General features: G+C 51.7%; 2 protein-coding genes across 12 annotated transcripts in view; one reads left to right on the plus strand and one right to left on the minus strand.

Annotated features, from left to right (window-relative positions):
- Cdc42bpa (CDC42 binding protein kinase alpha) overlaps nt 1–7,130 on the plus strand; it is a 210,120-nt gene extending 202,990 nt beyond the window's left edge. For 3 of the 9 annotated variants that reach the window (XM_031391080.1, XM_031391090.1, XM_031391093.1), the window contains 3 exons: nt 1,112–1,229; nt 3,119–3,276; nt 3,611–4,933. In XM_031391080.1, coding sequence (XP_031246940.1) covers nt 1,112–1,229; nt 3,119–3,276; nt 3,611–3,742 — 408 coding nt within the window. In that variant the 3' untranslated portion in view covers nt 3,743–4,933. Of the gene's footprint in view, nt 1–1,111; nt 1,230–3,118; nt 3,277–3,610 lie in introns of those variants that run through there. The other 6 variants (XM_031391108.1, XM_031391105.1, XM_031391074.1 and 3 more) reach the window with 3 other exon arrangements.
- A 1,141-nt stretch (nt 7,131–8,271) lies between these two features.
- The window catches only part of Coq8a (coenzyme Q8A), a 31,547-nt gene continuing 15,378 nt past the window's right edge, over nt 8,272–24,440 (minus strand). For all 3 annotated transcript variants that reach the window (XM_031391118.1, XM_031391120.1, XM_031391124.1), the window contains exons 3-15: nt 21,195–21,608; nt 20,886–20,952; nt 16,654–16,728; nt 13,642–13,764; nt 11,846–11,931; nt 11,578–11,718; nt 11,170–11,251; nt 10,950–11,043; nt 10,608–10,749; nt 10,295–10,402; nt 10,088–10,153; nt 9,811–9,897; nt 8,272–9,090 (exon numbers count right to left, since the gene is read on the minus strand). In XM_031391118.1, coding sequence (XP_031246978.1) covers nt 8,803–9,090; nt 9,811–9,897; nt 10,088–10,153; nt 10,295–10,402; nt 10,608–10,749; nt 10,950–11,043; nt 11,170–11,251; nt 11,578–11,718; nt 11,846–11,931; nt 13,642–13,764; nt 16,654–16,728; nt 20,886–20,952; nt 21,195–21,608 — 1,773 coding nt within the window. In that variant the 3' untranslated portion in view covers nt 8,272–8,802. The remainder of the gene's footprint in view (nt 9,091–9,810; nt 9,898–10,087; nt 10,154–10,294; nt 10,403–10,607; nt 10,750–10,949; nt 11,044–11,169; nt 11,252–11,577; nt 11,719–11,845; nt 11,932–13,641; nt 13,765–16,653; nt 16,729–20,885; nt 20,953–21,194; nt 21,609–24,440) is intronic.

The following is a 24,440-nucleotide window of genomic DNA, read 5'->3' on the forward strand; positions in this document are numbered from 1 at the left end:
GGAACTCACTCTGTAGACAAGGCTGACCTCAAACTCAGAAATCCACCTGCCTCTGCCTTCCAAGTGCTGGGACTAAAGGCATCGCCACCACTGCCCAGCAGTACTACTTTTTAATAACTAGTTCTTTGTGTTTTGTCAACACCTTGTGTAATGTATGCCCATCCCTCCTAGAAGGATTCTGATGTAATTTATAAGGAGGTCATTGATACTAATGCTCACAGGTAAGCCGTGTGAGTCTTTAGGTCAGGGCAGGAGAGCCACATAGTGGGACAGGGCAAGTGCCTTGCTCCTGCTGATCTGACCACTGTGATTCTCAGAACCCCAGGAGGCACGTGTGGGCCTGAGTGCTGAACAGGCTAAGGCCTGCTGCCCATGGCTGCATAGCACTGACACCTATGTGCCATGTTTCACTTCCTGCCCTACCCCTAGCCCCAACCCCACCTTTACCTCAGAAAATATTTGCAGGAAGGTGGGACCATGCCCACATAAGAATAAAGTGTTGTAAATGATAAAAAGAAGTTAGCAGTGTGGCCTGTGCAGTCTGCCCACTCTAATATTTAGAAAATAGATTCAAATGTCTGCATTCTCTGGGTTCTGGTCCTCCCCAGCACCCCTTCCTTCTAGTCTGAAAGCACCGAGCAGGGCAGGTCGCAGTCTCATGCCTCCTGGTACAACTGTACATGCAGTTTCATGTTCCAGAGCTAGTGAGACTCATGAACATGACACATAGGGTCAGGAAGAAATTTTTGTCAAGAAAATAATTTTAATTGACTCTCCTTCAAATAGGCTGACTTGGGTCTCTTAAGTAAATAATCTCAACTGTAGTCAAAGCAGTTTCCATTATCTGCAAATGTCCATGTGATTCTGCACTCCACTTACAGCTAACCATATAACATTTCACAACCAAAACTGCTTGTGGGTAAGTACTCCTTGGCAGGGTTAAGATTCATTCGTCTCAGGGCTTCAGAGTCCTGCTGGTGACAAAGACTGGGACTCTATTGCTCCCTGCCTAGATCGCTCTGTTCATGATGTTGAGAATCAAAATAAAAGGCAGATGTCCGCACAAAACTCTGTTTCTGGCTGAAGACTATACCTCTCCTTTATGTTTTAGAACCCACGGCCTCAGGAAAGCCGGACAGTATTCAGTGGCTCCGTCAGTATCCCCTCCATCACCAAGTCCCGCCCTGAGCCAGGCCGCTCCATGAGTGCCAGCAGTGGCCTGTCTGCACGTAAGTGGCCAGGCGGGGAGGGAAGAGGAGCTGAGGAGGTGAGGCAACAAAGACTAGGTATCCCTTGGAGCAGTTGAGCTGCTTGCCCAGGAGCAACTTCCTGGTAAAGATGATGGGGGCCTGTGTCTACCAGAACAGACTGTAGAGTGATGCCCACAGCAGCATGCCTGAGTGTGCCGGAATATGTGCACTCTCATAGAGTTAGTTCATCATGGCTGGATAGCTCCCAGATGGAAGATGGTGAGTGTCCAGCAAACATTGTCATACACTTGACACCGGAGACCATAGCAAAGCCTTCTTCCAAACCATGGCTGAGCAGCTAAATACACTACATCCACTCTCCTACTTCAAAGTCCTTCAGGCAGAAAACGTATTCAGTACCCTACATTCTTGGATTTCCCTGGTATTTTTGTTGCCATTTATTCCATAAACATTGATTTCTATACCTGTGTTGTTTCCAGATATCACAAGGTTCAATTATGTTCTATTCATTGTTACTGACAGCATAACAACCTACCCACAAGTTAGAAACATAAAATGGCAAGCAAGCTGGGCGTGGCAGGACAGGGCTGAAGGAAGAAAATGGCAAGTGTTCACTCTGAGCCATGTGACAGAACTCTGACAAGAACGTTTGGAGGAGGTGGGGAACAAACAGAAGAGAGGGGAGAGACTAGACGGACACCACAGCATGCATGTTATTTACTTAGCTCACGTGGTTTCTGAGAGTCAGAACGGTTTGGGCTCTTTCAGAACTTGGTTGGCATCTTTATTTACCAATCAGAAATAACTTGGGGCAGGGTCACTTATCATCTAAGTGTGGACTCTCTCATCTCTGGGGCAACCAGTCTCGGGGGCCCAATATAGAATACAAGCAGCACCAGGCTAGCCTACTACAGCCATCTGGCAAGGACCTAGGTGCCATCTTTCCAGAACACCAGTCTACAAGCAGTGCTGGTAGTCTCTGGAAGGAGCCAGGGATGGTAAGGCTGAGGGGCTTAGGGAGGGAAGGGACCTTGGGGTATTGAGAACAGTCTGCCAGGTATGCTTCTGCAGTGCCTTTGAGCACTGACACAGTTGCTGGGTATGAAGTTGTCTGGATTTTTTTTTTTTTTTTGTTTTTCGAGACAGGGTTTCTCTGTGTAGCCCTGGCTGTCCTGGAACTCACTCTGTAGACCAGGCTGGCCTTGAACTCAGAAATATACCTGCCTCTGCCTCCCAAGTGCTGGGATTAAAGGCGTGGGCCACCACTGCCCCGGCTTTGTTGAATTCTTAATGTAAAAGGCAGTTAACAAAATCAGGAAAACATTGAAACAGTCTATAACTTAGTATCCTTCACCAATCATGAAACTTAATAAAATTAAAACTTTTCTTGAGCAAAGACTAAAACAGTGAGAAACGTGGAATACTTTTGAGAGAGCACTGACAGAATTTATCAAGTTTCCAAGGGTTGTTTTCCTTGTCAGTGCCACTGGTCCCCTTGCTGTATGTCCTAGCTCTTAGGTCAGAGTGTTTGAGAGTGCCCTCAAAGTAAACCCCAAAGTGTTCCTCTCAAGCTGTGAAGTAAGAGTGCTTCTTTGTGCTCTTTGTTTTCTATGAGTTTATGAAAGCCCGTATTTGCCTGGGGGTGGATGGCTGCTGCTGAGAATACAGCCCATGTCTTAGGAGCCTCTGTGAGGTCTGGGGAGGCAGAGATGCCCCATCTGTTAGAAGAAAGCCCAACGTGTCTAGAGTATGTCAGATGCTGAGGGCACCCTGGTCAAGACGCCCAAGGCAATGGCAGATGGCACTGGAAAGATTCCATGGGACTTCTGTCTTCTTGGCAGCCTGTACACTTTATAGAGGCGTGGCCTCTTCCAAATACGTAGTTCTTCCCATCCGTTGTCCTGTAGGGTCATCAGCCCAGAATGGCAGTGCACTAAAGAGGGAATTCTCCGGAGGAAGCTACACCACCAAGCGACAGCCCATGCCCTCTCCCTCAGAGGGCTCTTTGTCATCAGGAGGCATGGACCAAGGAAGTGACGCCCCTGCGAGGGACTATGATGGAGAGGTAAATGGACCATGGATGGCGGCTGCACTGTCATGCGTGCTTAAGACCAGTGTTGTGTCCAGGCTGATCTGCCCCCTTTGCATATGCCTCTGAAGGGATGGCAAGGCCTGTCACGGGTGTGTAAACTATGGCTTTCCAGAAGCTCCAGGCTTCTAATCACTTTTTAATGGAATGGTTCAGCAATTTTCATGGTGTGTGCATCCTCCACTCATCTCATGGAGGGGCTGTCTGCTGACACATGTAGATGGTTGGGGTGTGGGTACTGGAGGGGCCTGGGGCAGTGATTTTCCTCATTGTTCCTTTGCTTCTCACCAGTGCTTTGTTTGTTTTTCAGGACTCTGATTCTCCAAGGCATTCCACAGCTTCCAATAGCTCTAACCTGAGCAGCCCCCCAAGCCCCGTCTCACCCCGAAAGACCAAGAGCCTCTCCCTGGAGAGCACAGACCGCGGGAGCTGGGATCCATGAACCCAGGACCAGTGACTGCAGGCAGGGACTCTGCACTCCCACTCCGACAACGCGCCTGGCAGCAGCATTGCCTTCTGCACTGCTGCAATGAGAATTCCTCTGCAGCCAGGCCTGCTTCATCCTCCCCTCAACCCCAGGTAGCTTCTGTAGACAGACTGCGCAGACGCAGCGCTAAGAGTAGACCGGTTGTGTTCTCACAGTAGCCCTCACGTAGCGCCCAGCAGCCTCCATGAGCGTCAGCCAACTGTTGCCAGGAAATAAACCCTCCCAAATTAAAACAATGCATATTTTACTACAATACAGAGTTTAAGTAAATACATAGATGTAGAAGTTAAATTCTGAATGTAAATAGTCAAGGAAGCATCTTGTGTTCGATGAAAGATGGATGCATTTATAAGAAAGATCATTTAATTTAAAGAATGTGTTGTTTCTTGTCTGTTTGCCAGCTATATCATATACAGGGTAGAAAGGCCTCAAGTGACATTGATCAGAAGTCAGGTCCCCATGGTGTCTGTCCTCAAGCCTAGGCAGACTGAGGTCACAGGGAAGTCTAAGGAATGTTTGGAGATTAGTGCCATTGGTGGGCTGTGACCTGGACGCCAGTGGTGTTGAAGCCACTCCAGAGGCACATTTGCCTCCCAAGGCATTGTGTCCCTCACTTACTGTATTTTGGTATCTCGCACAGATGAATGTGAAACAGTCTGTCACCTTCCAGCCCTTCATGGCTTCTGAAGATCATGGAATGGTCATGCAGCTGCTTTTCTGTCCCAGCTAAACCTTGTCCCCCTCTAGGTGGCTGTGAGGAGTCTCTGGACTAAGCACAACTTCCCTGTTGGGTGAGGGTGGTTGTGAATACATGCTGGGGAAGGTTCTCCTGACTAAGTCACATAAAACCTCAGAAGCATAGGCTTGCACAGCCTTGACCAAATATGCCTTCCCACGTGAGGGGACGGTGGGGCCTGAGGTGTGCTGGCCACCGTGGGCTGTGACCCAGCTTTCCCCCTCGATATCTGCTGCTGCACTTGTCCCAGGAAGCAAGAGGAAGACCAAGAGTCCTCTACTCATACGTCCACCAGCTAAGAACACAGGGGGAAAGGTGGAAACTGGTACCCATGCAAGTAAAGAGGCCCTGCCACTCTTAATCCTCTCCTCTTTGGGGTTGGAAAAGCCACTGTTTCTCCCCACTTTAAGCCACATCTAAAATAGATTTCCAAAGTTGCTGATGTACCAGCATGCTGACCTTTGGCACGGCATGCTGCCAGGCCCTGTGGGTCAGAATCCCAGTCACATGGCTTTATGGAGGGTGTTAGAGAGTTCAGGGAGGGGAGATGGAAACAGAAGCACTTGACACTCGGGAGTCTCCAGCTCCAACATGAGCAGGCACTGTGTCACTCTACGTTTATCCTTTTGGAAACATACCATATAAAAATAACTTGTGTACACCCAAAAACAAGAGTCAGATCTTTAGTTTGGCCAGAGCTCTATTACATCTGCTTGAACTTGGCACTTTGCTTGAAAGAGCTGCCTCCCCTCCCCTCCTTTCTCTCCCTCTTCTTTCTCCTTCCCCCAGTAGAAACCTGACCAGGCTAAGACACACTGAACTCCACCCTGAGCCTTTGGTTTGTAGCCTTGACAACCAATTGTGAATTTTTGTTGCCTACAGGTGCTTGTTTGTAAAAGAACCCTTTTAATCTAAACCTCTACATCCCTAAAGTCCAACTCCACTACAGTGAATCCCACCCCAGCTCTGCCCCAAGGAGCCCTGTGGATGAGTGGATTTCCCACTGCTGTCAAAGAACCAGGCATCCTAACAGCAGCCCTGCTGGCCCAGAGTGTGTGGTTCTAATAACGACTGTCGTATGTGAAGAGTGTTCCTGTCAGAGCTGTGGGAAGGATGGGGAAAAATGACTAATAGGTTTCTAGGAGGACGAAACTAAGATTCCTCAGGGCAGTCAGTAACAGAGATGCGAGGCCAGGCCTTAGGCCTGGGCCACCTCGAGGTCACTCTCCCTATCCCATGCAAGGCATCTGAAAGTGTGTGGCATTGGAAATTGATCCAGAAATTGGAAAAAAAGAAAACATTAAGAGAAATTTCTGATACAGTGTCTATGGGTTAGTTAGTACTTGATGCTATGTCTAGCCTGTATGCTATTTACCCTCTGAATTCTGGCTTTTATGTGAGTTTTGGGTGGGTATACAAAATATATTGCAGGGTTTCATTTTGGTTTTGCCAAAAACAAAAGCCTTCCTATCAGATTGCTAAAGGAGATCATATATATATATATGATTTTTTTAAGTTGTACACGTACTGCCTGTGCTTAGCCATCTGTGTTCTTTCCCAGTGAGCACAGCTTTAAGACTGTGGGGGATAACTGCAAATGGCCTGTTTGGCTTTGCAATGAATTCCTACAGCCAAGCTTAGGGCAAGCATCTGGGATTCCTGTCATTCCCACCAGCCCTTCCTCAGCTTCTCCTCTTTCATGTTAGAATCTTGTCATCTTGTTAACTTAGTGACCACGTTTCTTTCTAGGCATGTTCAGCCGCCTTGCGTGGGTCCTCAGGTATCATTAGAAAGAAGCCAGAGCAGAGGGGCAGCCTCCATTCGCAGTGCAGCAGCCCACATGCAGCCTTGGCAGTGACCACAAATTCAGTTCTCCCAGCTCAGCAGACCTAGCTGATGCCCCACCCCCAACACTGGTGCACTTAAAACAGTTGACACCCTGCTGTAGGTCCTACTCTGCCATAGCCCAAGGCCACTGGCCCCTTCCAGTCCCACCTGGCCCCGCTGCATAGCATCTCCCTGTACCCTTGGAGTGGCTCATACCTGGTTGGAACCTTCAGTCTTCACAAGTCCAGAGCTCCTTGCAGAGCCCTGCTGCAGTGAGTGTGTCTCCTGCCAGCTCCAGCACCACACTCTCCCATCGCAAGGACAACATTACACAGAGCCCTACTTCAGTTTTAGGAGACTGACTGCCATAAGTCAGCCTTGATGCCATTGAAAACAAAATGACCTTATTTGATAGAATAACAGCATTTATTTTATAAATTTTTAGGATTTTTTTCTCATTGTAATATTATTGTACAGTTTTGCATGGCCTCAGTGTAATCATTTTTGTTCAGAATATTATGCTGACCAGTGTGTGTGGAAGGGAACGTACAGCTTTGGCCTCTTAGCACTCACTTGGTTTGGTTTCATCCCTGGGTGTCCTAGGGAATTTCCTGACAGTATCTGCTACCAAACTATGACGCGGATTCTTTTGCACAGAACTATTTAAGGTGGGGTGGTCAAAAATGTAACAAAGGATTTCTCACCAATATTTTATGTTGGTATCACCTAATTAACCAGACTTTGATGTACTGCAATAAAATAAGGAACTGTTAGCATCGAGTATTTGGTCTGTTTCTTTCCCTGTGTGAAGAGTATGAGGCCTGCCGACCCCTCCCCTGGACCTCTTCTGTATATCCCAGAGGATACAGGTCAGTTTGCTCCTGGGGTTTGATCTGGGTCTTGGAGCTCAGGTAAGAATAGCATTCAAATCCATGGAAGTGCTCACTCAACTCCCATTCTCTGATGAGAACTCCCCAGCATTGCTTTAGGCTCCTGGGTCACGCTCCACAGGCACTTAAGACTCAGGGTTGTCTCTGTATTGTGAACCTGGGAGTTGGGTCTGTTTTGATGAGTTAGAATGGTGCAGCTGGCAGACAGGCAGGGCTGGGTGACCTTATCAGAGACTCCAAAACTGCAATAGAAATCATAACCCTCCCAGCCACTGAGCCTCTTTCAGGTCTGCAAGTCACACTGGGCTTCAAAGGCAGCCTCTATGGAGACCAGACTTGGCAAACATTCCACAAAAAAATGGACAAGAACGCCATCTTCCACTAAAACTTAAGCACGGTGAGCCCAGTGTGGTGCAGTAGTGGCAGTGAGCCAGGTCTCTAGCAAGGTCCCAGGTCCGAGTCCCACCTCTCAGGGCCTGTTTTGTAGCCACTGAACCCCACAAGCTTGTTTTCTCTAAAAACTTAAGCACGGTGAGCCCAGTGTGGTGCAGTAGTGGCAGTGAGCCAGGACTCTAGCAAGGTCCCAGGTCCGAGTCCCAACTCTCAGGGCCTGTTTTGTAGCCACTGAACCCCACAAGCTTGTTTTCTCTAAAATGCCTAAGAAGCTTGGTGGCTTAAACTTGTGATCTCCCAAAGGGGGAGAGAGGGTAAGAGGAGGACTACAAATTCAAGGCTTGCCTGAGCAACTTGAAGGGATCCCATCTCAAAAGTAAAAGGGCTCAGGGTACAGCCAGTGGTGGCAGAGCTCTCACTTCACCCTGTAAGGCATTAGGCTCAACCTCCAGTGTCATTAAAGCCGTGAGTCAGAGACACGCATACATGGAAATTCTTAATATCTGCCTACGTTACTGTGGTCTGTCCCCATCAAGAGCAACAGATATTCTGGATCAGAGACCTTTACAGATAAAAGACCACACCACCCAGTTGGTGGGGGCCACCTCCTTCCCAGGATTCATGGAACACATACCAAATGGCAGTCCCCAATACACTTCTTTATTGAATGCAAAGGTATAAATGTGTAATTACAAGACATACAAACAAGAGCCTGTGTTAATTCCCCTGGGGTGGGGTAGTAACTACCTCTCCTGGGACATGTTGGAGCCCTGCTTTTAAAAGGGTCCGTTGTCCATGCTGAGACTGAACTAGGGTGGCTACCCTACTGTCCTGAACTTCTAGTTCCAGGCCACAGGCTGAGGTGGCAAAGGGCAAGGACGTAAGCTCACCCAGAAACACACAATTCATTCTGTATGGCCAACTAGACCCCAAAGGTGGCTGGCTTGAGTTTAGTACTGCATGGCTCCATGCTCCTGGCTGTACATCCACAGCAGGGAGAGATGGCAAAAGAAGCCTGCCCTTTTGTCTGGACAGTACAGAAACAGTAGGAGGGTCTATGCAATGCTCTCTTCCTACTCACAGGCTGTGGCTCCCTTTCAACACCCTCCCTCTGCTTGGCTGAGCCTGCAGGAGGGCACAATCCCTAGTTAGCCTGGCCCACGCCTCACCTACTGCAGCCCAGACTTCATCCTGCAGTAGTTACTGTACGCTTCCTCGAACATGGCCTTGCAGGGGAAGCGGGCCTTCAGCTTGGAGCAGATGAGGAAAGAGCCACCCATCTTGCGGTGCAGAGAGTAGGTCTCCTCTGGTGGCGGGATGAGGCGGTGCTTCAGCATCACGGGGATGAGGTTGTGGATCTTCTCAGTAGTGCTCTGGGTGCCGAAGTCGAAGGGCTCTTCTGAGGCAAAGGCCTCCCCCAGGATGAGAATGGCATCCAGGTGGGCATCCTCCATGGCCTGTACCAAGAGGAAGGGCAGAAGTGACTGAGTCAGAAGACTGTCTTCTATGGTCCTACCATAGTTCTTGATCTCAATGTCAAGTTCTAGGGTCTGAAAGACATCAGAGCTGACAGGATGGCTTTGGTCACAAACTGTCAATAGGTAACTAAGAGACACAAGACCACATATGACACACAGTAGAGTGTGGGTGCCTTCGTTCCTCCCACACCATCCATGTCTGTCTTTACAAAGTTGTTCTAGCCAAAAACACAGATCCCAGAACAGGTAGTGCCTGGGCTCAGCCACTGTGGAGATTGTTGTAGGAGCCTGCCTAGTTCCTAGCATATGGCAGTAGTCACCAGCAGAGCACTGGAGGGACAAGGGTCACCCAGATCTAGGATAAATCAAGCCAGCAGGTGGCCATCTTAGACGGCAGGAAGAATATGAAGGAAGGCCATCCATCCTGACGGTGTACTCCTACTAGGTGCGAACCCAGAAGGTGAGGGAGGGTCAGCTCTCTGATAGCTGCTGGATGGGAAGCTCTGAAGGCCTGGGTTCTCATCCCCCACCTCTTGGTGACCAGGGCGGGCAGGCAGCTTAGATAAACCCTAAGCAGAGCAGTCATGATCTGCCCTACATATTCCTACAGACTGCACTCAGGCCCAAGAGTAGCTGCTTCTCAGTGCCAAAGGGAGACTGGTGGTCCCTACAGGAGCTGAGCCTGGGCGGTTGACTCACCTTGACCTCGTAACCAGTAAGGAACTTCATCTCTATGGATTTCTTCAGCACTGCCTCCCTGTCCTGATCAGCAGCAGCCCGGATGACCTGGGAAGAACAGAGAGGCTTCAGCCTACCCTAACGCAGTCCCCCCAAGTGTTTCCCAAGCCCTGGGATCAGAGCCAGTCAGGTGGACCTGAAAAGCTGTGGCCAGCTCCAGGCATCTCTCCTACACTTTGAAGAGCATTGGCTCTCGGCCTTTGAAATACATGGGCCAGGGCCCCATTCCTGATCTTACCTGAATGTAGAGGTCAGTAAAGGATCTGTCATATTCTCGAGTTGCCCCAAAGTCCAGGAGAGCCACCTACAGATGGAGATACAACACTAAAGCCTTGCCTTGTGGTGCTGGATAAGCACAGGGCAGAGAGGAGGAGGAGGACCCCTTCAGGGTCGGAGCCTGGGTCTCTGCTGCTAACCTTCACATGAGGCTCAGGCTGGGGCTTACCTTGTGCTGCTGAGGGTCATAAAAGAAATTGGACCAGTTGGGGTCTGTCTGCATGACATGGAACTCAAACAGCTCCCTCAGGCACAGCACCAAAATGTTGTAGCAGATCTGGGGATGGGATGGGGACCTAGGTCAGTCAGCACAGACTAAAGTCTTGGCCTCCTGAATCCCCGCCAACTGCTCCCAGTGTGTGGCCCCAAGAGGAAGATGCAGTCACTAGCCCTTGTCCACGCCCCCGAGGGAGGGCTCAGGGTCTCTGTTCACACCACTGGGTTCCCAGCACAGCAGGTCAGCACGGCACGCTTGGGCGCACCTCATTCCTCACTTCCTGGCTCAGCCCTTCTGCCTGGTCCAAGGGGAAGCCTGTTATGAGCTCTGTGGTCAGCACATGGGGACTGCACAGCTCATCCACAATCTCAGGCACATAGAAGAAGGGGTGGTCCTTCAGCAGCTCCCTGTGTGGAGAGGGAGCTCACATCCAGTCTTGACCCCCCCAAACACAGACCCCAAACGGAGAGCCCACCACAGGGACACCTACTCTGTAGTGGGGAGGATGTGGCCACACCCTGGCCCCGGGGCCATCCACCCTTAAACATAGATGTGCCTGCCCACTTGGGTACCCCTCAGCCTCCCAGGATCCTCATGAGAGCCACACCTGAACTTCTTGGCATAGGTAGCCTCCCGCTGGTAGTCACATTCAAGGGTAAGCTCCCGTCTCAGCACGTCAATCAGGTGCTCAGGGAACAGGCCTGTGGCAGAACTGGGGCATCAGGTGGGAGAAAGGGCACTTGCAGGGCTGTCCCCTGGCATTCCCAGAACCAAACCCAAGTGCCCGCCAACCCCTCCCACACTTCATGCCTACGGCCCAGCCTGACCTTCTGGAAGCATGTTACTCATGTTCAGCACAGCCATGAGGTTGTTGACATCACTGTTAATGCTCTGGGCCACACCAGGGTACTGCCGGGAGAGAAGGAAGTTACCTAGGGAAGCAACAGGGCAGGCTGTCCCTGCCTATTAGCCTCCCTGCCATATCTGGCTAGCTTGTATGCAACAGAGCCAAGAGTAAAGGTTGTTCTCCATTTCTCCTCATCCTACCCCAGAAAAAGCCACTGGCTCCAGCCTGGCCCCCAGAAGGCCATTATGCACCAAGACTGCGAGAGGCAGCTCTGTCCCTCTAACTCCTCGCCTAGCAAACACTCCTAGCACCCAGTGAGGCCAGGTGCTAACAACAGAAAGACAAGTGTCTCTGGAGACATGGGAAAAGCCCACACGGAGCCATCTACCTGGATCTTCATGGCCACCTCACGGCCACCCTTCATGCGGGCCAGGTGCACCTGCCCTATGGAGGCAGCTGCGAAGGGCCGCTCTTCAAAGTACTCCAGCTTGTCCCTCCAATGGGGACCCAGGTCATTGTTGAGGGTTTTCTGGAAAGAGGCCAGGGAAGATAGGAGTACAGCCTGGTTACCTGGGGTACCCTAATATGCCCAGCTTGCCCCACAGCTTGCTCCTAGATGCCCAAGGTTGAGCAGCGGCCCCCGGGCCCAGCCTCACCGTCATCTGTTTCAGTGGCATGAAGTCAGCACTCTGCCTCACCCGCTCGAAGATCTTGGCCAGGTGAGGGTTGATGAAGGCATCATCTGGAAAGCAAGAGAGGTCAGAGTGGGGCTTCCGTTAGGGGTGTGCCCAGGCCAGTGGGTCAGAGTGGGGCTTCTGTTAGGGGTGTGCCCAAGCCAGTGGGTCAGAGTGGGGCTTCTGTTAGGGGTGTGCCCAGGCCAGTGGGTCAGAGTGCGGCTTCTGTTAGGGGTGTGCCCAGGCCAGCGGGTCAGAGTGCGGCTTCTGTTAGGGATGTGCACAGGCCAGCACATATATCAGTGTGGCCTCCTGGGTAGGACAGGGCCATTAAGCTTTCCCCTGTTATCCTGGGACCTGAAACTCAGACACAATGACACACTCAGCCTTAGCTTCCTCCTGGCACACAGACTCCAGGCTGGGACTGTAATGGGGACAGAGGGCTTCTCTGCTGAGCACACTAGTAAGACACCAACCAACACAAGGCACAGCCTTTAGATAGAGTTCACCACAGCTTCCCCTCCCCAGGAAGCAACATTTTTATAACTAAGACTAGACTTAAACTGCCCATAGTCTGACGGTATACTTCCTCCCTGCCTACTGTGGCACTGCATGGACTATCATGAACACACCTGTGGATGGTTTAAGTGACAATGCCCCTCATAGCTCGTATATTGAAACACTTAGTCCCCACTACTGGAACTGTTTGGGAAGGATTATGAGACGTGTCACTGGGGCGGACTGTGAGATTTCAAAAACTCAAGCCATTGCTAGTTAGGTCTCTCCTCTTCCTCTTCCTCTTCTCCATGCTCTTCTTCCTCCTCTTCCTCTTCCTCTTCCTCCTCTTCCTCTTCCTCCTCTTCCTTCTCCCCTTTCCCCTGGTTTCCCTCTCCCCCTCGCTCTGCCTCATGTGTGTGGATCAAGATGGAAGCTCTCAGCTACTGTACCATTGCCATGGCTGCCTCCTGCCATGTTCTCTGCCATGATGGTCACAGACTCAAACTCCTCCTCCTCCTCTAAGTTGTCTTAGTCATGCACAGCAATAGACAAGCAACTATGACAACAGTGTCCTACCATCCCCATGTGCTTGCTTTTTCAAAAGACCTGGGAGTGCTAACAGCTGTGAGACACCAACACAGGCCCTCACATGCTTTACCAGACTGAACCCTGCTTGCTCTTGGCCCTGTAGCACAGCTCCTAACCCTGCCATCCCACTGTGTTTTCCTTCATTTAAATTCTCAGACACCACACCACACTAGGTGCGCTGTGAGTACTCCTGGGCTTCAGTTATGTGCTGTCCACACACCTTCCAAAAGCCTGTGCCCAGCTACATGGCCCCCAGGCAGCGCCCTACATCCAGCACCACCCCGGAAGTTGAACTGGTCAAAGGAGTAAGCCCACCTTGTGCTCATACCTTCCCATTTAGAGCTACTGCAGAGCTTAATGTGGCTCCTCTCCCTTGCTCTGCCAGCCTAGTCTCTCCTCCCCACCCGCTCTCTCTGAGGTCACACACTGGTCCCCATAACTGAACTGCAAGCTCTTCTATTTCCCAGTGACCAGTAGAGCAGGCCAGGTGGGCAGGACCAGGCTGCCATGCTTAGAGGCAGCCTCTCAGTTTCTCAAAACACCCACCCATAGGCAAGAAACATGCCCCTGTTTGAAGAGGACATAAACACCCTGCGTCACAGACTGCCACAGCAGCTCTGTTCCCACACCTAGCCACTCTGCCCGCCACCACCCCCATCTTGATATCCACAGCTGGCAAGCCCTCCACTCACCCTGGATGCTCAGCATCTGGCCCAACTTCAGTGCAGCCCCACGCACCTTGCACAGTGTACTCACAATGCGCTCTGCGTTCGCCTCTGACAGGAAGGGGCTGGAATCCAGCACGGCTTTCTTCCCTGTGGGACAGGAGGGGTCAACATGCATTCAGGGTTTAGGAAGGGTGACTGGAAGAAACCTTCACGATGCCTCGGCATAGGAACTCAGGCAACAGACACAATTGTTAGGTGTCCACAGAAACAGGAAGAAGGCAATTTCAAATCCCTATGCACATCCTCTATAGCCCTCCAAAGCCAGGGAGGCCTCCCCTACTAGTGGGTCAAGTCTGGTAGGAGGGCTAGGAGAAGATGAGCAAGCCTCTAGCCTACTTGTCCTGGCTGAGGGGCTCTGGGTCTGTGCACTGTGCCACATGGGTCCTGGCTGCAGTGAGGGCTCCATCAAGGATCAAGGACCGCACAGTCTTTGGGTATTGTTTCTCCCCTCTGCCCCACAGCCTGGCACAGCCAACTGGCCCAAAGACAACCCCTTCTAGGATAGAGTGGTGGCAGCAGCTGGGTGATGACTCCAGGGAGCTGACAGTGCCAAATGCATCCTGCTGCCAGCCAACAGCATGGCCAAAGGGCACCATTGCTTCTACCCATGTGCCACATCCACCCTGTGGCAAGGGAGGAGCACAAACAGGAGTCTAAGCTGCCAGGTCCCCCTGCCCTCCTCGGCTCCTTCAGCACAGAGCTACAGGCCTGGAAGGCCAGGGAAAGGGGCTACCATAGGGAGAAGAATTATAGAGCCCTCAATTGCCAGCCCCCAGTGACAGACACGCTGAGGGCTTAGGCCAGCCCCCAGTGACAGACACGCTGAGGGCTTAGGCTTACTCCTCGGTCCAAACAGGAGGACAAGACATGCAGGGTAGGAGGGTCAGTCCACAGAAGTCTGCCCTATTCCAAGACCCACTTAAACCCTGGTGGAGGACCAACCCAGGACAAGTGGGCCTAGAAGGGCCCCTGGCAATAGCAGAAGGCAGCACCAAGAATGGGGCAGCCCTGCCCTGTCCCCCCAGGACCCGGGACTAGGAAGACAGGAGTGAGAACACAGGCAAGGCCTCTAACTGCAGGACAGCGGGAAACTGTGGCTCACCTATAGATAACCCGCGCCCCACCCCCCCAGCTCCTGGTACTTGGAGATGGTGTCCGGCCCAGGGTGGGCAGATCCTCACAGACTTGAGACATGTCCCCTACCCAGAATGGCCTGAACCAGACAGGACAAGCCAGAAGCATGGTGGTATGCCCAATGCAGGGCAGGGTCTCCCAAGCAGAGTTGCTAACTGGACAGCACCTTCAAGGTCAGGGCACTGTAGGCATATTAGGAAGGCAGAGCAGGCAGATCTCCCAAGGCCACTGACTCTGGCCAGCGCCTCAGGACCTACTGGCAGGGCTAAAGGAACCTAAGCCGCAGTCACTAGAGTCCCTGAAAAAGGACACCAGCTATGCCCTTGAAGGCAGGCTGGCCTCTTCTCCTCTTAGACAAGGTAGGGTGAAAAGTGGCTGGCAGGAGGTGCTGGGTCTTGGGAAAGCTAGCCTCTCATCCCAAAACACTTAGGCACCAGCAGTAAAAATACCCGTGCTAAATCCCTGCTCTCGGTCCTTCCAAGGACACCCAGGACGTCTGTCCTAGGACTGGAGCCTGAGAGCCCCATGAGGGAAGGGCTGTCTGGAAGCTGGTACACCACCCCCCAAGGCCCCAAGAGCATGGACCATGAGTACCAAGAGGCCCCATGAACGGGTGTGAGAGCCATGAGGGACCTTCATGAGACTGCAGTTCTTCAGTGGGACCAGAACCTCAAATGCACTTGGAAAATCCACTAACAGGAACCCCTAATGGCTCTGCTGGGTAAACTCCCAGCCAGCTACCCTCCGAGGGGCTCACACGGCATCCCATGGTTCCTTCCCCAGCCAGAATCCGAGCATCAGGAAACCACTCAGTTTTGGTGAGACCTTAATGCAGAACATTCTCTAGATTGTACAGCCACAAGTGGTCACTGAGCTTGTGTTCCAGGCAAGCCTGACTGGCCAGATCCTGGAGGCAGTGATCAGAGGTGGTATGACCTTTGTCTCAGAGACAATAGTCTCTGGAATGGTCCCAGCTTCTCTGAGTCGTGTTCAATGAAGGAATGACACAATATGTCTGTCCCGAGCCTTACATCCCTACCCACAGGGTCAGAGGAGCTCTGCATTTGACCCCTGACAGATTACAATTCAGAAGGTCCTCAGGAGCAGGGCAGGAGAGGAAAGGAGGGTCCCCAATGAAGGAGCTCGAGAAAGGTCCCAAGGAGCTGAAGGGTTTGCAGCCCCTTAGGACGAACAACAATATGAACTAACTAGTACCCTCAGAGCTCCCAGAGACTAAACCACCAACCAAAGAGTACACATGGTGGGACTCATGGCTCCAGAAGCATATGTATCAGAGGATAGCCTAGTCAGTCATCAACAGGAGGAGAGGCCCTTGGTCCTGTGAAGGCTCTATGCCCCAGTGTAGGGGAATGCCAGGGCCAGGATGCGGGAGCAGGGGGAAGGGGAGGAAACAGGATTTTTGTTTTGTTTTGTTTTTTCCCCAGAGGGGAAACCGGGAGAGGAGATATCATTTGAAATATAAATAAAGAAAATATCTAATTTTTTTTTAAAAAGGTGGGCATACAAGCGAGTATGGAGGTGCATATGCTGGTGGTGGGCCTGCAGAGGGAGCCAGAGGGGCTGGGAGATCAGCTGGGGCTGAAGGAGGGAGCCATCTCCAATTCTCCAATCCTCCAATCCTCCACCTCTCTAAAGCAAGTCAGTCTACCAGTCACTCAACCCCAGGAACAACATTGACAGGAACTACATTTCAGAGGGCTCCTGCAGTCAGGACATGGGGTGGTACCTGGTGGCTGACATCCCTGGAACAGAGGTGGGCTAGACACTGATGGGCTAGACCTTCCAGAATCCTCCACCCTTTCTACACAGGGCCCTGCTCACCTGTGGAGTTCTCAGAACGCAGACTCTTCTTGGCAACTTCAGCCAGAGCCCCGATTCCCAGACCTACAGCCAGACCTGGGGGGAAGACAGCAGGTGCCTGAGTGGCTGGGACCACCCAGCTACCCGGCCTGGTGAGCAGCACACAGACACCACTGCAGTATACTGACATTCCTAAGGGCACGCACTGGTGGTTGTAGAACAGTCAATGCTGGGTAAGAGCTTCCTGTGAGTTTGCACAGCTCTCACCCATCACCTGTGACAACCCACACTCATGAAAACACAGGCAGACTCCATACTGGGAGGGACCAGCACAGATGGGAAGATGGAGCAGGCCTGGTCTGTGGACCACGTCCTGGCAATACAACTATGGAAGACAGTCACTCACTCAGGTCTGCAAGAGCATCCAGTAGTCTTGAATTTTCTAATTTATTACGGTATCGATATAAAACAGATAGCAGTAAAACCTGGGATATTCCACAATGGCAAAACCATGGGGTGCCGCGGCTGAAGTCCCTGGGGCCAGAACAGACACCCCCCACCTCCCCTCCCATGCTGGCAGCACTGACAGTGACTGGGAACAACAGCTCTTGGGTCTTCCCTCCCAGCAGGCAGTAAGCCTGGGAGTCTGGCTCATGGCCCACACTTTCCAGGAAGCTCCCTTCTCAAAGGCTGTACAGGACAGGCACACCACTCAGAGACAGGGTAAGGGGTATGAAACTGTTATCTAGCCTTTATGCAATAATAACATATTACAGAAAAACGCTGGATTTGCTGAAAACTTATAAAAAGAAATTTAAGCTGTGTGTGGCCACACGGGCTGTCATGGCAGCATTTTGGAGGCTGAGGAACAAGGTCAACCATAGTTCAAGGCCACCCAGGGATGCCAAGCAAATTCCAGGATATCCAGGAGTGTATATGATGACCTTGTCTTAAAAAAAAATCACTCAAGTAATTTTTTAAATGCTTTTTAATTAAAAGGTAAATTCTTTTACACATTTAATACTACATTTATCTGCCACCAGGTGGCAGTACATGCCCTACTTTGCCCACCCTAACAGCTGCTCCTACCTCAGAGGTCACTAAGTGAATCAAAGGTGTCAAGTGTCCACTCTCTCAGGTCCAAGGCATGGCAACAAAACCACTTGTTTATTCAAAACAATCATGCCAGTGGTGACAAAGGAAGTCTTGTGTCAACTACATGCATGACTTTTAAGATTTCTGGAGGCCATTAAAAAAAAAAAAGGCAAGAAGAAACATGGCAAATGAATTCTAATGCATTTAGCCCAGCATATTTAAAATAGAAATCAAGGTAAAAATTGGAAGCATTTTCCATCTTGAGTGTGCATCGTCTTCAAACCCTGTGGGAAGGCACATGCAGAGGACAAATGGGCAGAACAAGCCAAACTGGAAGAAGTCACAGAGACAACCAGGACATGTTGGTGCCCTGAGACAGGGGCATTACTATGGATGTCTGGTGGGCCAGATACCAGCCCTTTAACACTCCACCTACCCAGGCCACTCAGGAGGGCACTGGGCACTGGGAGTCAGAGTCCTGATTAAACATTAACTTCCCACCAACTGTCTCCCTCACCCTACCGAGCACGATATCTAACTTAGCAAAAGAAAGGTGCACAGGCAGCATTACCCTTCACCAATGCCCCTTTGGAGTCCTCTCAGCTTAGAGCAAGCCCTGAGACAAGGCCACAGAAAACACAGGCAACACCCAGCTGCACACACTCCAATCAGAGTCCTCCTAAGTACCCCGGCTGGACAGCGCTGTGTCAAACCGTTCCTGACTGTTTCTGGGCTCCCAGGCAAAGCACAAACTCTACAGTGGGGCTGGGGGTGGTTGTGACTGTTCTCAAACAAATGCCTGAAGAAGCATTTTAGAAAAGAAGCCTCTGGCTCCTTCATTAGCTGCCTGCCAAGAGAGGAGCAGGCCCCTGTGGCAGGCTCACCTAGCCATCAATCATCATCTTGGCCCCCCAGTTCTGTGAACCCAGTATAAACTGGCTCCCCCTTCAACGGGCCTGGTATAATGTGATTCTTGGAGTCCCCTGCCCCACTCAGCCTTCATCCAGAGCCAGGTAAACCTGGGATAACTAACTAAGGGGAATTTCAGGCTGGGATTTTCTGCCACCTTCAGGTATCCTGCCTCTGCACCCATGGACCTCACACAGCACTGCCTCTCCTACTGTGATCTGCGTCTAGAAGGCTTGTTCTCCACATGTCACTGAGAGGAGAGAACCATTGGCAGCCTGACCTTGCTCCTGGCCTGTACAGCACCCTGCCCATACATAGAAGTTCCTAATACTTCTCATTAAAGGTGGTTTGACATCAAGGAAGGGAAGTGACAGGGCACAGAACCCTCCTGCAGGCAAAGCAGAGGTATAGTGGGCCTGTGTCCAGGTTGGGAGCCTATTCTGGGTAACTCAGGTCCCTCTGGAGGTCACCAGAGAAGTGGTCACTCCACTCCCTACCAGTCACCACGGGTGGAAAAAGCAAAGGAGCTTTTAACCACAGGGGCCTTCGTGAGCAGGCTGGGTGACAGGGAGAGCAGGGCCGCAGGCCACCACTCCTGCTGGTACAGCTCTGCCCTGGTAAAATGCCAGGACTTGTTTATAACACACGGCTGGAAAGGGCCTCTGCAGGAGCAACCAGACAAGAGCACTGAGATACCAGGCACTGTAGACCTGGCCCCACCTGGACTCAGGTCTTATGTGAGACCCAGGGTCTTATGTGTATGCTAGGCAAGGTCTCCATTCCCTCATCCACTTTAATTAATAAACATAGCTCACTCACTCTGCTAAGAAAGTCCACAGAAAGCAGACAGACAGACATGGCTAATGTCCTTTGTGTGGGTACTAACAGTGTACTTCTAGACAAATCCCTGGCATCCAACGGCAGCCTCCCCACCCCCACCCCCACCCCCCCCCGCCCCAGGAGCTGCAGCCCAGGAAGAAGAGGAACAAAAAGAAAGAGATAAAGCTCCCTGAGGTGTCTTCTCCCAGGGGAAGGCCTATAAGGTCCTCTGCTGTCTACGTGGGAAGGTGAAGGTAGGTGCCTACTTATAGGACAGGCAGCTCAGATGGCCCTGCACAAGACAGAGGTCTGCGCTCAGCTCCTCCTCTGAAACTGTACAGAACAGCAGCCATCCCCAGCATGTTCCTGTCACACTCGAAGGAGAATTTGCTACCCCATACCACAAGCACCATGACAGACTGCTTCACTTCAGATCCAGAAACAGCCAGGGCCCACGCTTGAACCCTCTGAAACCACCTGTTGTTTCTGCCACAGGTTTTGGCAATGGTGGGGAGAAAAGACAGTAACTGATAGAGATGGACATACAAGAGGATGTGCGTGCCAGGAAAGGGAAGACACAAGGTCTCGGGCCTCCCTGACCAACTCAACAACAGCACCGTCATGACCCCACCAGAACGGTTATGTAGCTAGCCATTGGTCCAAAGCCAGTATGTGAAACAGGCCAGCAAAGCTATTCTTCTGTTATTTACATTGCCTGGACCTGGAGAACCTACAGAGACAGACAGCTAAACCTTCATAAACTGCACCTCCAGAAACCCACATCCCAGAACCCTGCTGCAAATGGCCAGCACTCTCAACGGGACCTCTGCAGGTGAGCAGTGTGCGCATGCACTGTGCAAGTGTCTCCCCAGAAGAGCACAGGTATGGGAGGGTCAAAGGCTGCTTGCACAAAAGCAAGGGCAAATGAAGTGCCCAAGCCTGCAGCAAACGGCTTTAACTGTTGGCAGCAAAGGGCCACGGTCTGCCAGTGTCACTCTAGCAGCCACAGACTGTGGGATCTGGTAAACAAGTTCCCCAAATGGCTGGTCCCAGAGCAAAAGGTCCTCTTATCTAGGGCGCTAAAGGGCCCAGTGAGGTACCTGTACTCATGACCACTCTTCTTCAAGCAAAGACTGCCCCAAGAACGACACGCCAACCAGTCCAAGCCGTAGCTCATGGCTAGACACAGCCACACACCAGCCCCAGGGATAAGCCAAGATGAGACAGGAATCCAGTGACCAGGTCATCACCCATAGGAAAACCCTCAACAGCTACTTCATGGGCAATATTGCCACATGCCACCCAATACTGGAGCATGACTGGACTCCCAACCACTTCCACCTTAATGTACAGTGGCCACCTCCACTCGAACAGGACAAACAGGGCAGGGCAGTAGAGGAGGGGCAGCACGGGGTACGTGACCACCTCACCTCCAAAGTTGGCCAACCGCCCAATCCGGGTAACTGGCACCTTCCGCTCCCGAGCCCGCTCACTGAGCTGGAGGGAAAAACAAAAGAGACCTATAGGATTGACAAAACTGACAAATGAGACAAGACAGCCTGAGGCTCACTGTGTCTGTGCCTCCCCTCTCCACTCCCGCTGGCAGCACTGTACAAAAAGGCTTCCACGTATTTCTAATATCACAGTATGGGGTGCGGGGCGGCAGGGGGAGGGGGGATGAGGGCCAACACTAGCTCCACTGTGAGTAGAAATTCAATCGTGATGCCTCTCAGACCTACCATCTGCTTGTGCGGCTTGCTCTCAGGGCGAGCCTTGGCCTGCCGGGCCTTTTCAATGTCTTCAGCCGTGAGGCCTCCCACAGGGGACTGGTCCTGGTGGAAGAATCTTCGCTGGATGCCATTGGCCAAGAACAAGTCTCTGTAGTCTACCAAGAGCCTTCCGCTGACTCTGCCCATAGGAGAGGTGGCCTGTCCAGAGAGCCCGGCTTCCCTGAAAGGTCCACTAGGAACGTAGGCAGGAGCTGGGCCCTCACTGTGGGCATGGCCCAGGGATGAAGACAGTGACTGGTCCAGGGAAGAGGCTTCAGAGAAGTCCAGGGAGGTTCCAGCTGCCTGTGGTGTTGAAAACTGAGCTTCGGCTTCCAGATCGTCAAAGTTCTCGGTGGCATATGAATCTTCATGCTTATCCTGACCCTGAGGAGGACAAAGGCCAGTATGAGGGGCAGGGCTGGGATGGTAAGGTACTTGCATGTGACTGCCAATCAGCCCTCTCTAACCCTCCAATGGACGCTGCCTAAGCCCTTAGGTCCATTCAAAGCCTGGCAGGCAGCAAACAGCTCTCACATGTTTCTTCTAGAACCCTGCTGTGTGATCGCAGGCAGGATGCTCTACACCACTAGGCACCTACTGTAGGCTCCACCAGGGCCAGGGAAGGTGCACATGACTGTAGCAACAGGCTCCTCATCGATAAAGCAGGGCCAGCCCTGAGCCCATGAGGCTTTTAGGAGAGGAACCGGGACAAAAGATGAGGAGAGAAGCTTAAGTCCCAGACCAGTGAGGGACAAAAGGAGAGCACAGGTGGGAGGCACAGGGCCGCAGCACCTCACAGCAGACAAAGCCCACCATCAGCTTGGCATGCAGCTATGGTGCCAGATATGGTCAGAGCCTGGCTGTCCTTGCCAATCTGAGATACAGAGAAAGGGGGCAGAGGACACCCCATGTTTCCTTTGTACATTATAGGTTCAGCCTCTAAGCCCAGATTCATTCTACTTTTTAACCTGGAATGAACTTGAACAAGTTCCTAGCCACTCTCAGTGACTTCTACATCTGAAAATAGGGCTGGCTCCCACTGTCAGACAGCGACAGAGTTATACCCAAGGTCACAGAAACTGCTGGTAAAGGCTATAATTAAATAGCACTGTGTCCTAGAGAGAGGGGGAGGCGGGCCTATGACCATGTCCCCTAGTCCAAATGAAATCTGAGCAAATGCCATGGTCTACGTGCTGTGTGCATGCCACACAGCCACACAGGGAGACCTGCAGGCCCAGGCACTGCTACCTGAGATGCCCTAAGGACTAGAGCCCTGCTCTCTCAGGAAGTGGATAGACTAGGTGCCGCTCTCACTTTGCAACACCAAACAGACTGATAAAGGGCAGATGATGACTGGTAAAGGGCAGAAGGCAACCGGTAGCAGAGCAGGGGTCCAGAGCCAAGGCTAGCTCTGCCACCCAAAGCCCCAGAGTAGAAGAAACACAGCACACTGGGGTTCTGGGGACCTCTCTACAGCCAGGGAAGGCCTAGCACGATGAGTCTCAGTCAGAATCCACCCCCCGTCCCCGTCCCACAACTCCCACAATAAGCTCCTAGTCTTGTGTGACTGCTATTACAAGTGGCTTGGGGTTCCTCCAGCAGCAATGGACCCCTAGTGCCTGAAAGGGCCCCAGCCTCTGTAAGCACCTACTGGTGTGTGTGAGTAAGAGGCACACAGGTCCGCAGGGCACTCAGATCCCTCAGACCTCCAAGGCGGAAAGCAGCAGCACAAGCCTAAGCATTAGCGACTGAGGGGACCCGGGTGGCACTGTGTCCAAGGGCCCCTCCATAGCAGCAACTTATCTGTCTTCTGTCTCAAGTGACTATACAAAGTGGGGACAAGAGGAAGTCCTGGGTGGGAGCTTGCACACTGGCGGAGAAGGCCAGTCTAGAATACAGCCTTCACTCGTAGTGACCCAGGACACTGGAGCAAGCTCATCTTCCAGGCTTTCTACAGGACCACCGCCCACCACCCAACCTCAATACCAGGAGGGTAAAGATTCTCACCCTATCACTTGATAGAAATCAAGTAGGAATAAACACATAACACATCAGCAGTGGGGGACTTCAAGAATACAGAGTACATAGCCTGCAGGGTGAGGAACACTGTCACCCTAATGGAGGAAGGAAGGGACTGGGACTCCTGGACCTAAGACTGAGATGAGGCTGGAGGACAGCCTTGCACCAGATGATCAAGAGACCTTTATCCAGAACTATAAAATACATATGTATATCTATGCTCATTGTTTAAGCCTCCCAGTCTGTTGTCTTCTATTATTGTAACAGACCCCTCACAGAGAAACCTGATCTCTAGCATGACAGCAGGACATGCCACAGGACAGAAATGACACAGGAAAGAGGCAGAGCAATCTCTGCAATGCATGCATGAGGGTATGCGCACACACACACACACACACACACACACACACACACACTCACACGCACACACCCCTCCCTTCAGGCTACTGAGTGGCAACCAGGCAGCACTACGCTACAGCCAGGTCTGCTCTGACCCTGTTTGACTTAAAAACAGCCCTTGATGTACGATGCTGAGGTTCCCTGCACCTCTGCCCCAACAGAATAAGGGAAGGGGAGAGAGCGCTGCACTCACAAGGGCTTTGATGGCTGCCACTCTGGAAAGGAGCACCTGCAGCAGATAACAGGTCTTGGCTGAGACTCAGAAAGCCGTGTCTGTAGGAGGAGCCTTCAAAGGCTGACGTTGAGGTAGGCTGATCTCATGAGCCCTGCTGTGGACTGTATGTCTGAAGCCTAACACACTGCATGCTAGTGCACGGAAGGTGACTGCATCGGGAGCACAGAGCCAGGAAATGGGCTCTTATTACATGCTGAGTCTCCCAGAGCCTCAGGCTGGGCCTCCCCAGACTCCAGAATTGAGAAGCCAATGGTGTTAATTAAGCTTCCTGATCTGGTCTCACACAGTGTCCTACCCTACACTAAAATGACAGTGGGGCACACCAGCCACTGGGCACTCTAGCCTCATCTACAAAAAGACAGGACGTCAGGTCTCCGTGCCCTGGTTCACTCCCTGGTCACATTAAGAGCTCCAAGTCTAAAACCTAAATAAAATAAAATAAAATAAAATAAAATAAAATAAAATAAAATAACTTAGAGCCAGGCAGTGGTGGTCCATGCCTCTAATCCCAGCACTTGGGAGGCAGAGGCAGGCAGATTTCTGAGTTTGAGGCCAGCCTGGTC

The sequence above is a fragment of the Mastomys coucha genome, unplaced genomic scaffold, assembly GCF_008632895.1.
Source record: "Mastomys coucha isolate ucsf_1 unplaced genomic scaffold, UCSF_Mcou_1 pScaffold1, whole genome shotgun sequence".
NCBI lineage: Eukaryota > Metazoa > Chordata > Mammalia > Rodentia > Muridae > Mastomys > Mastomys coucha.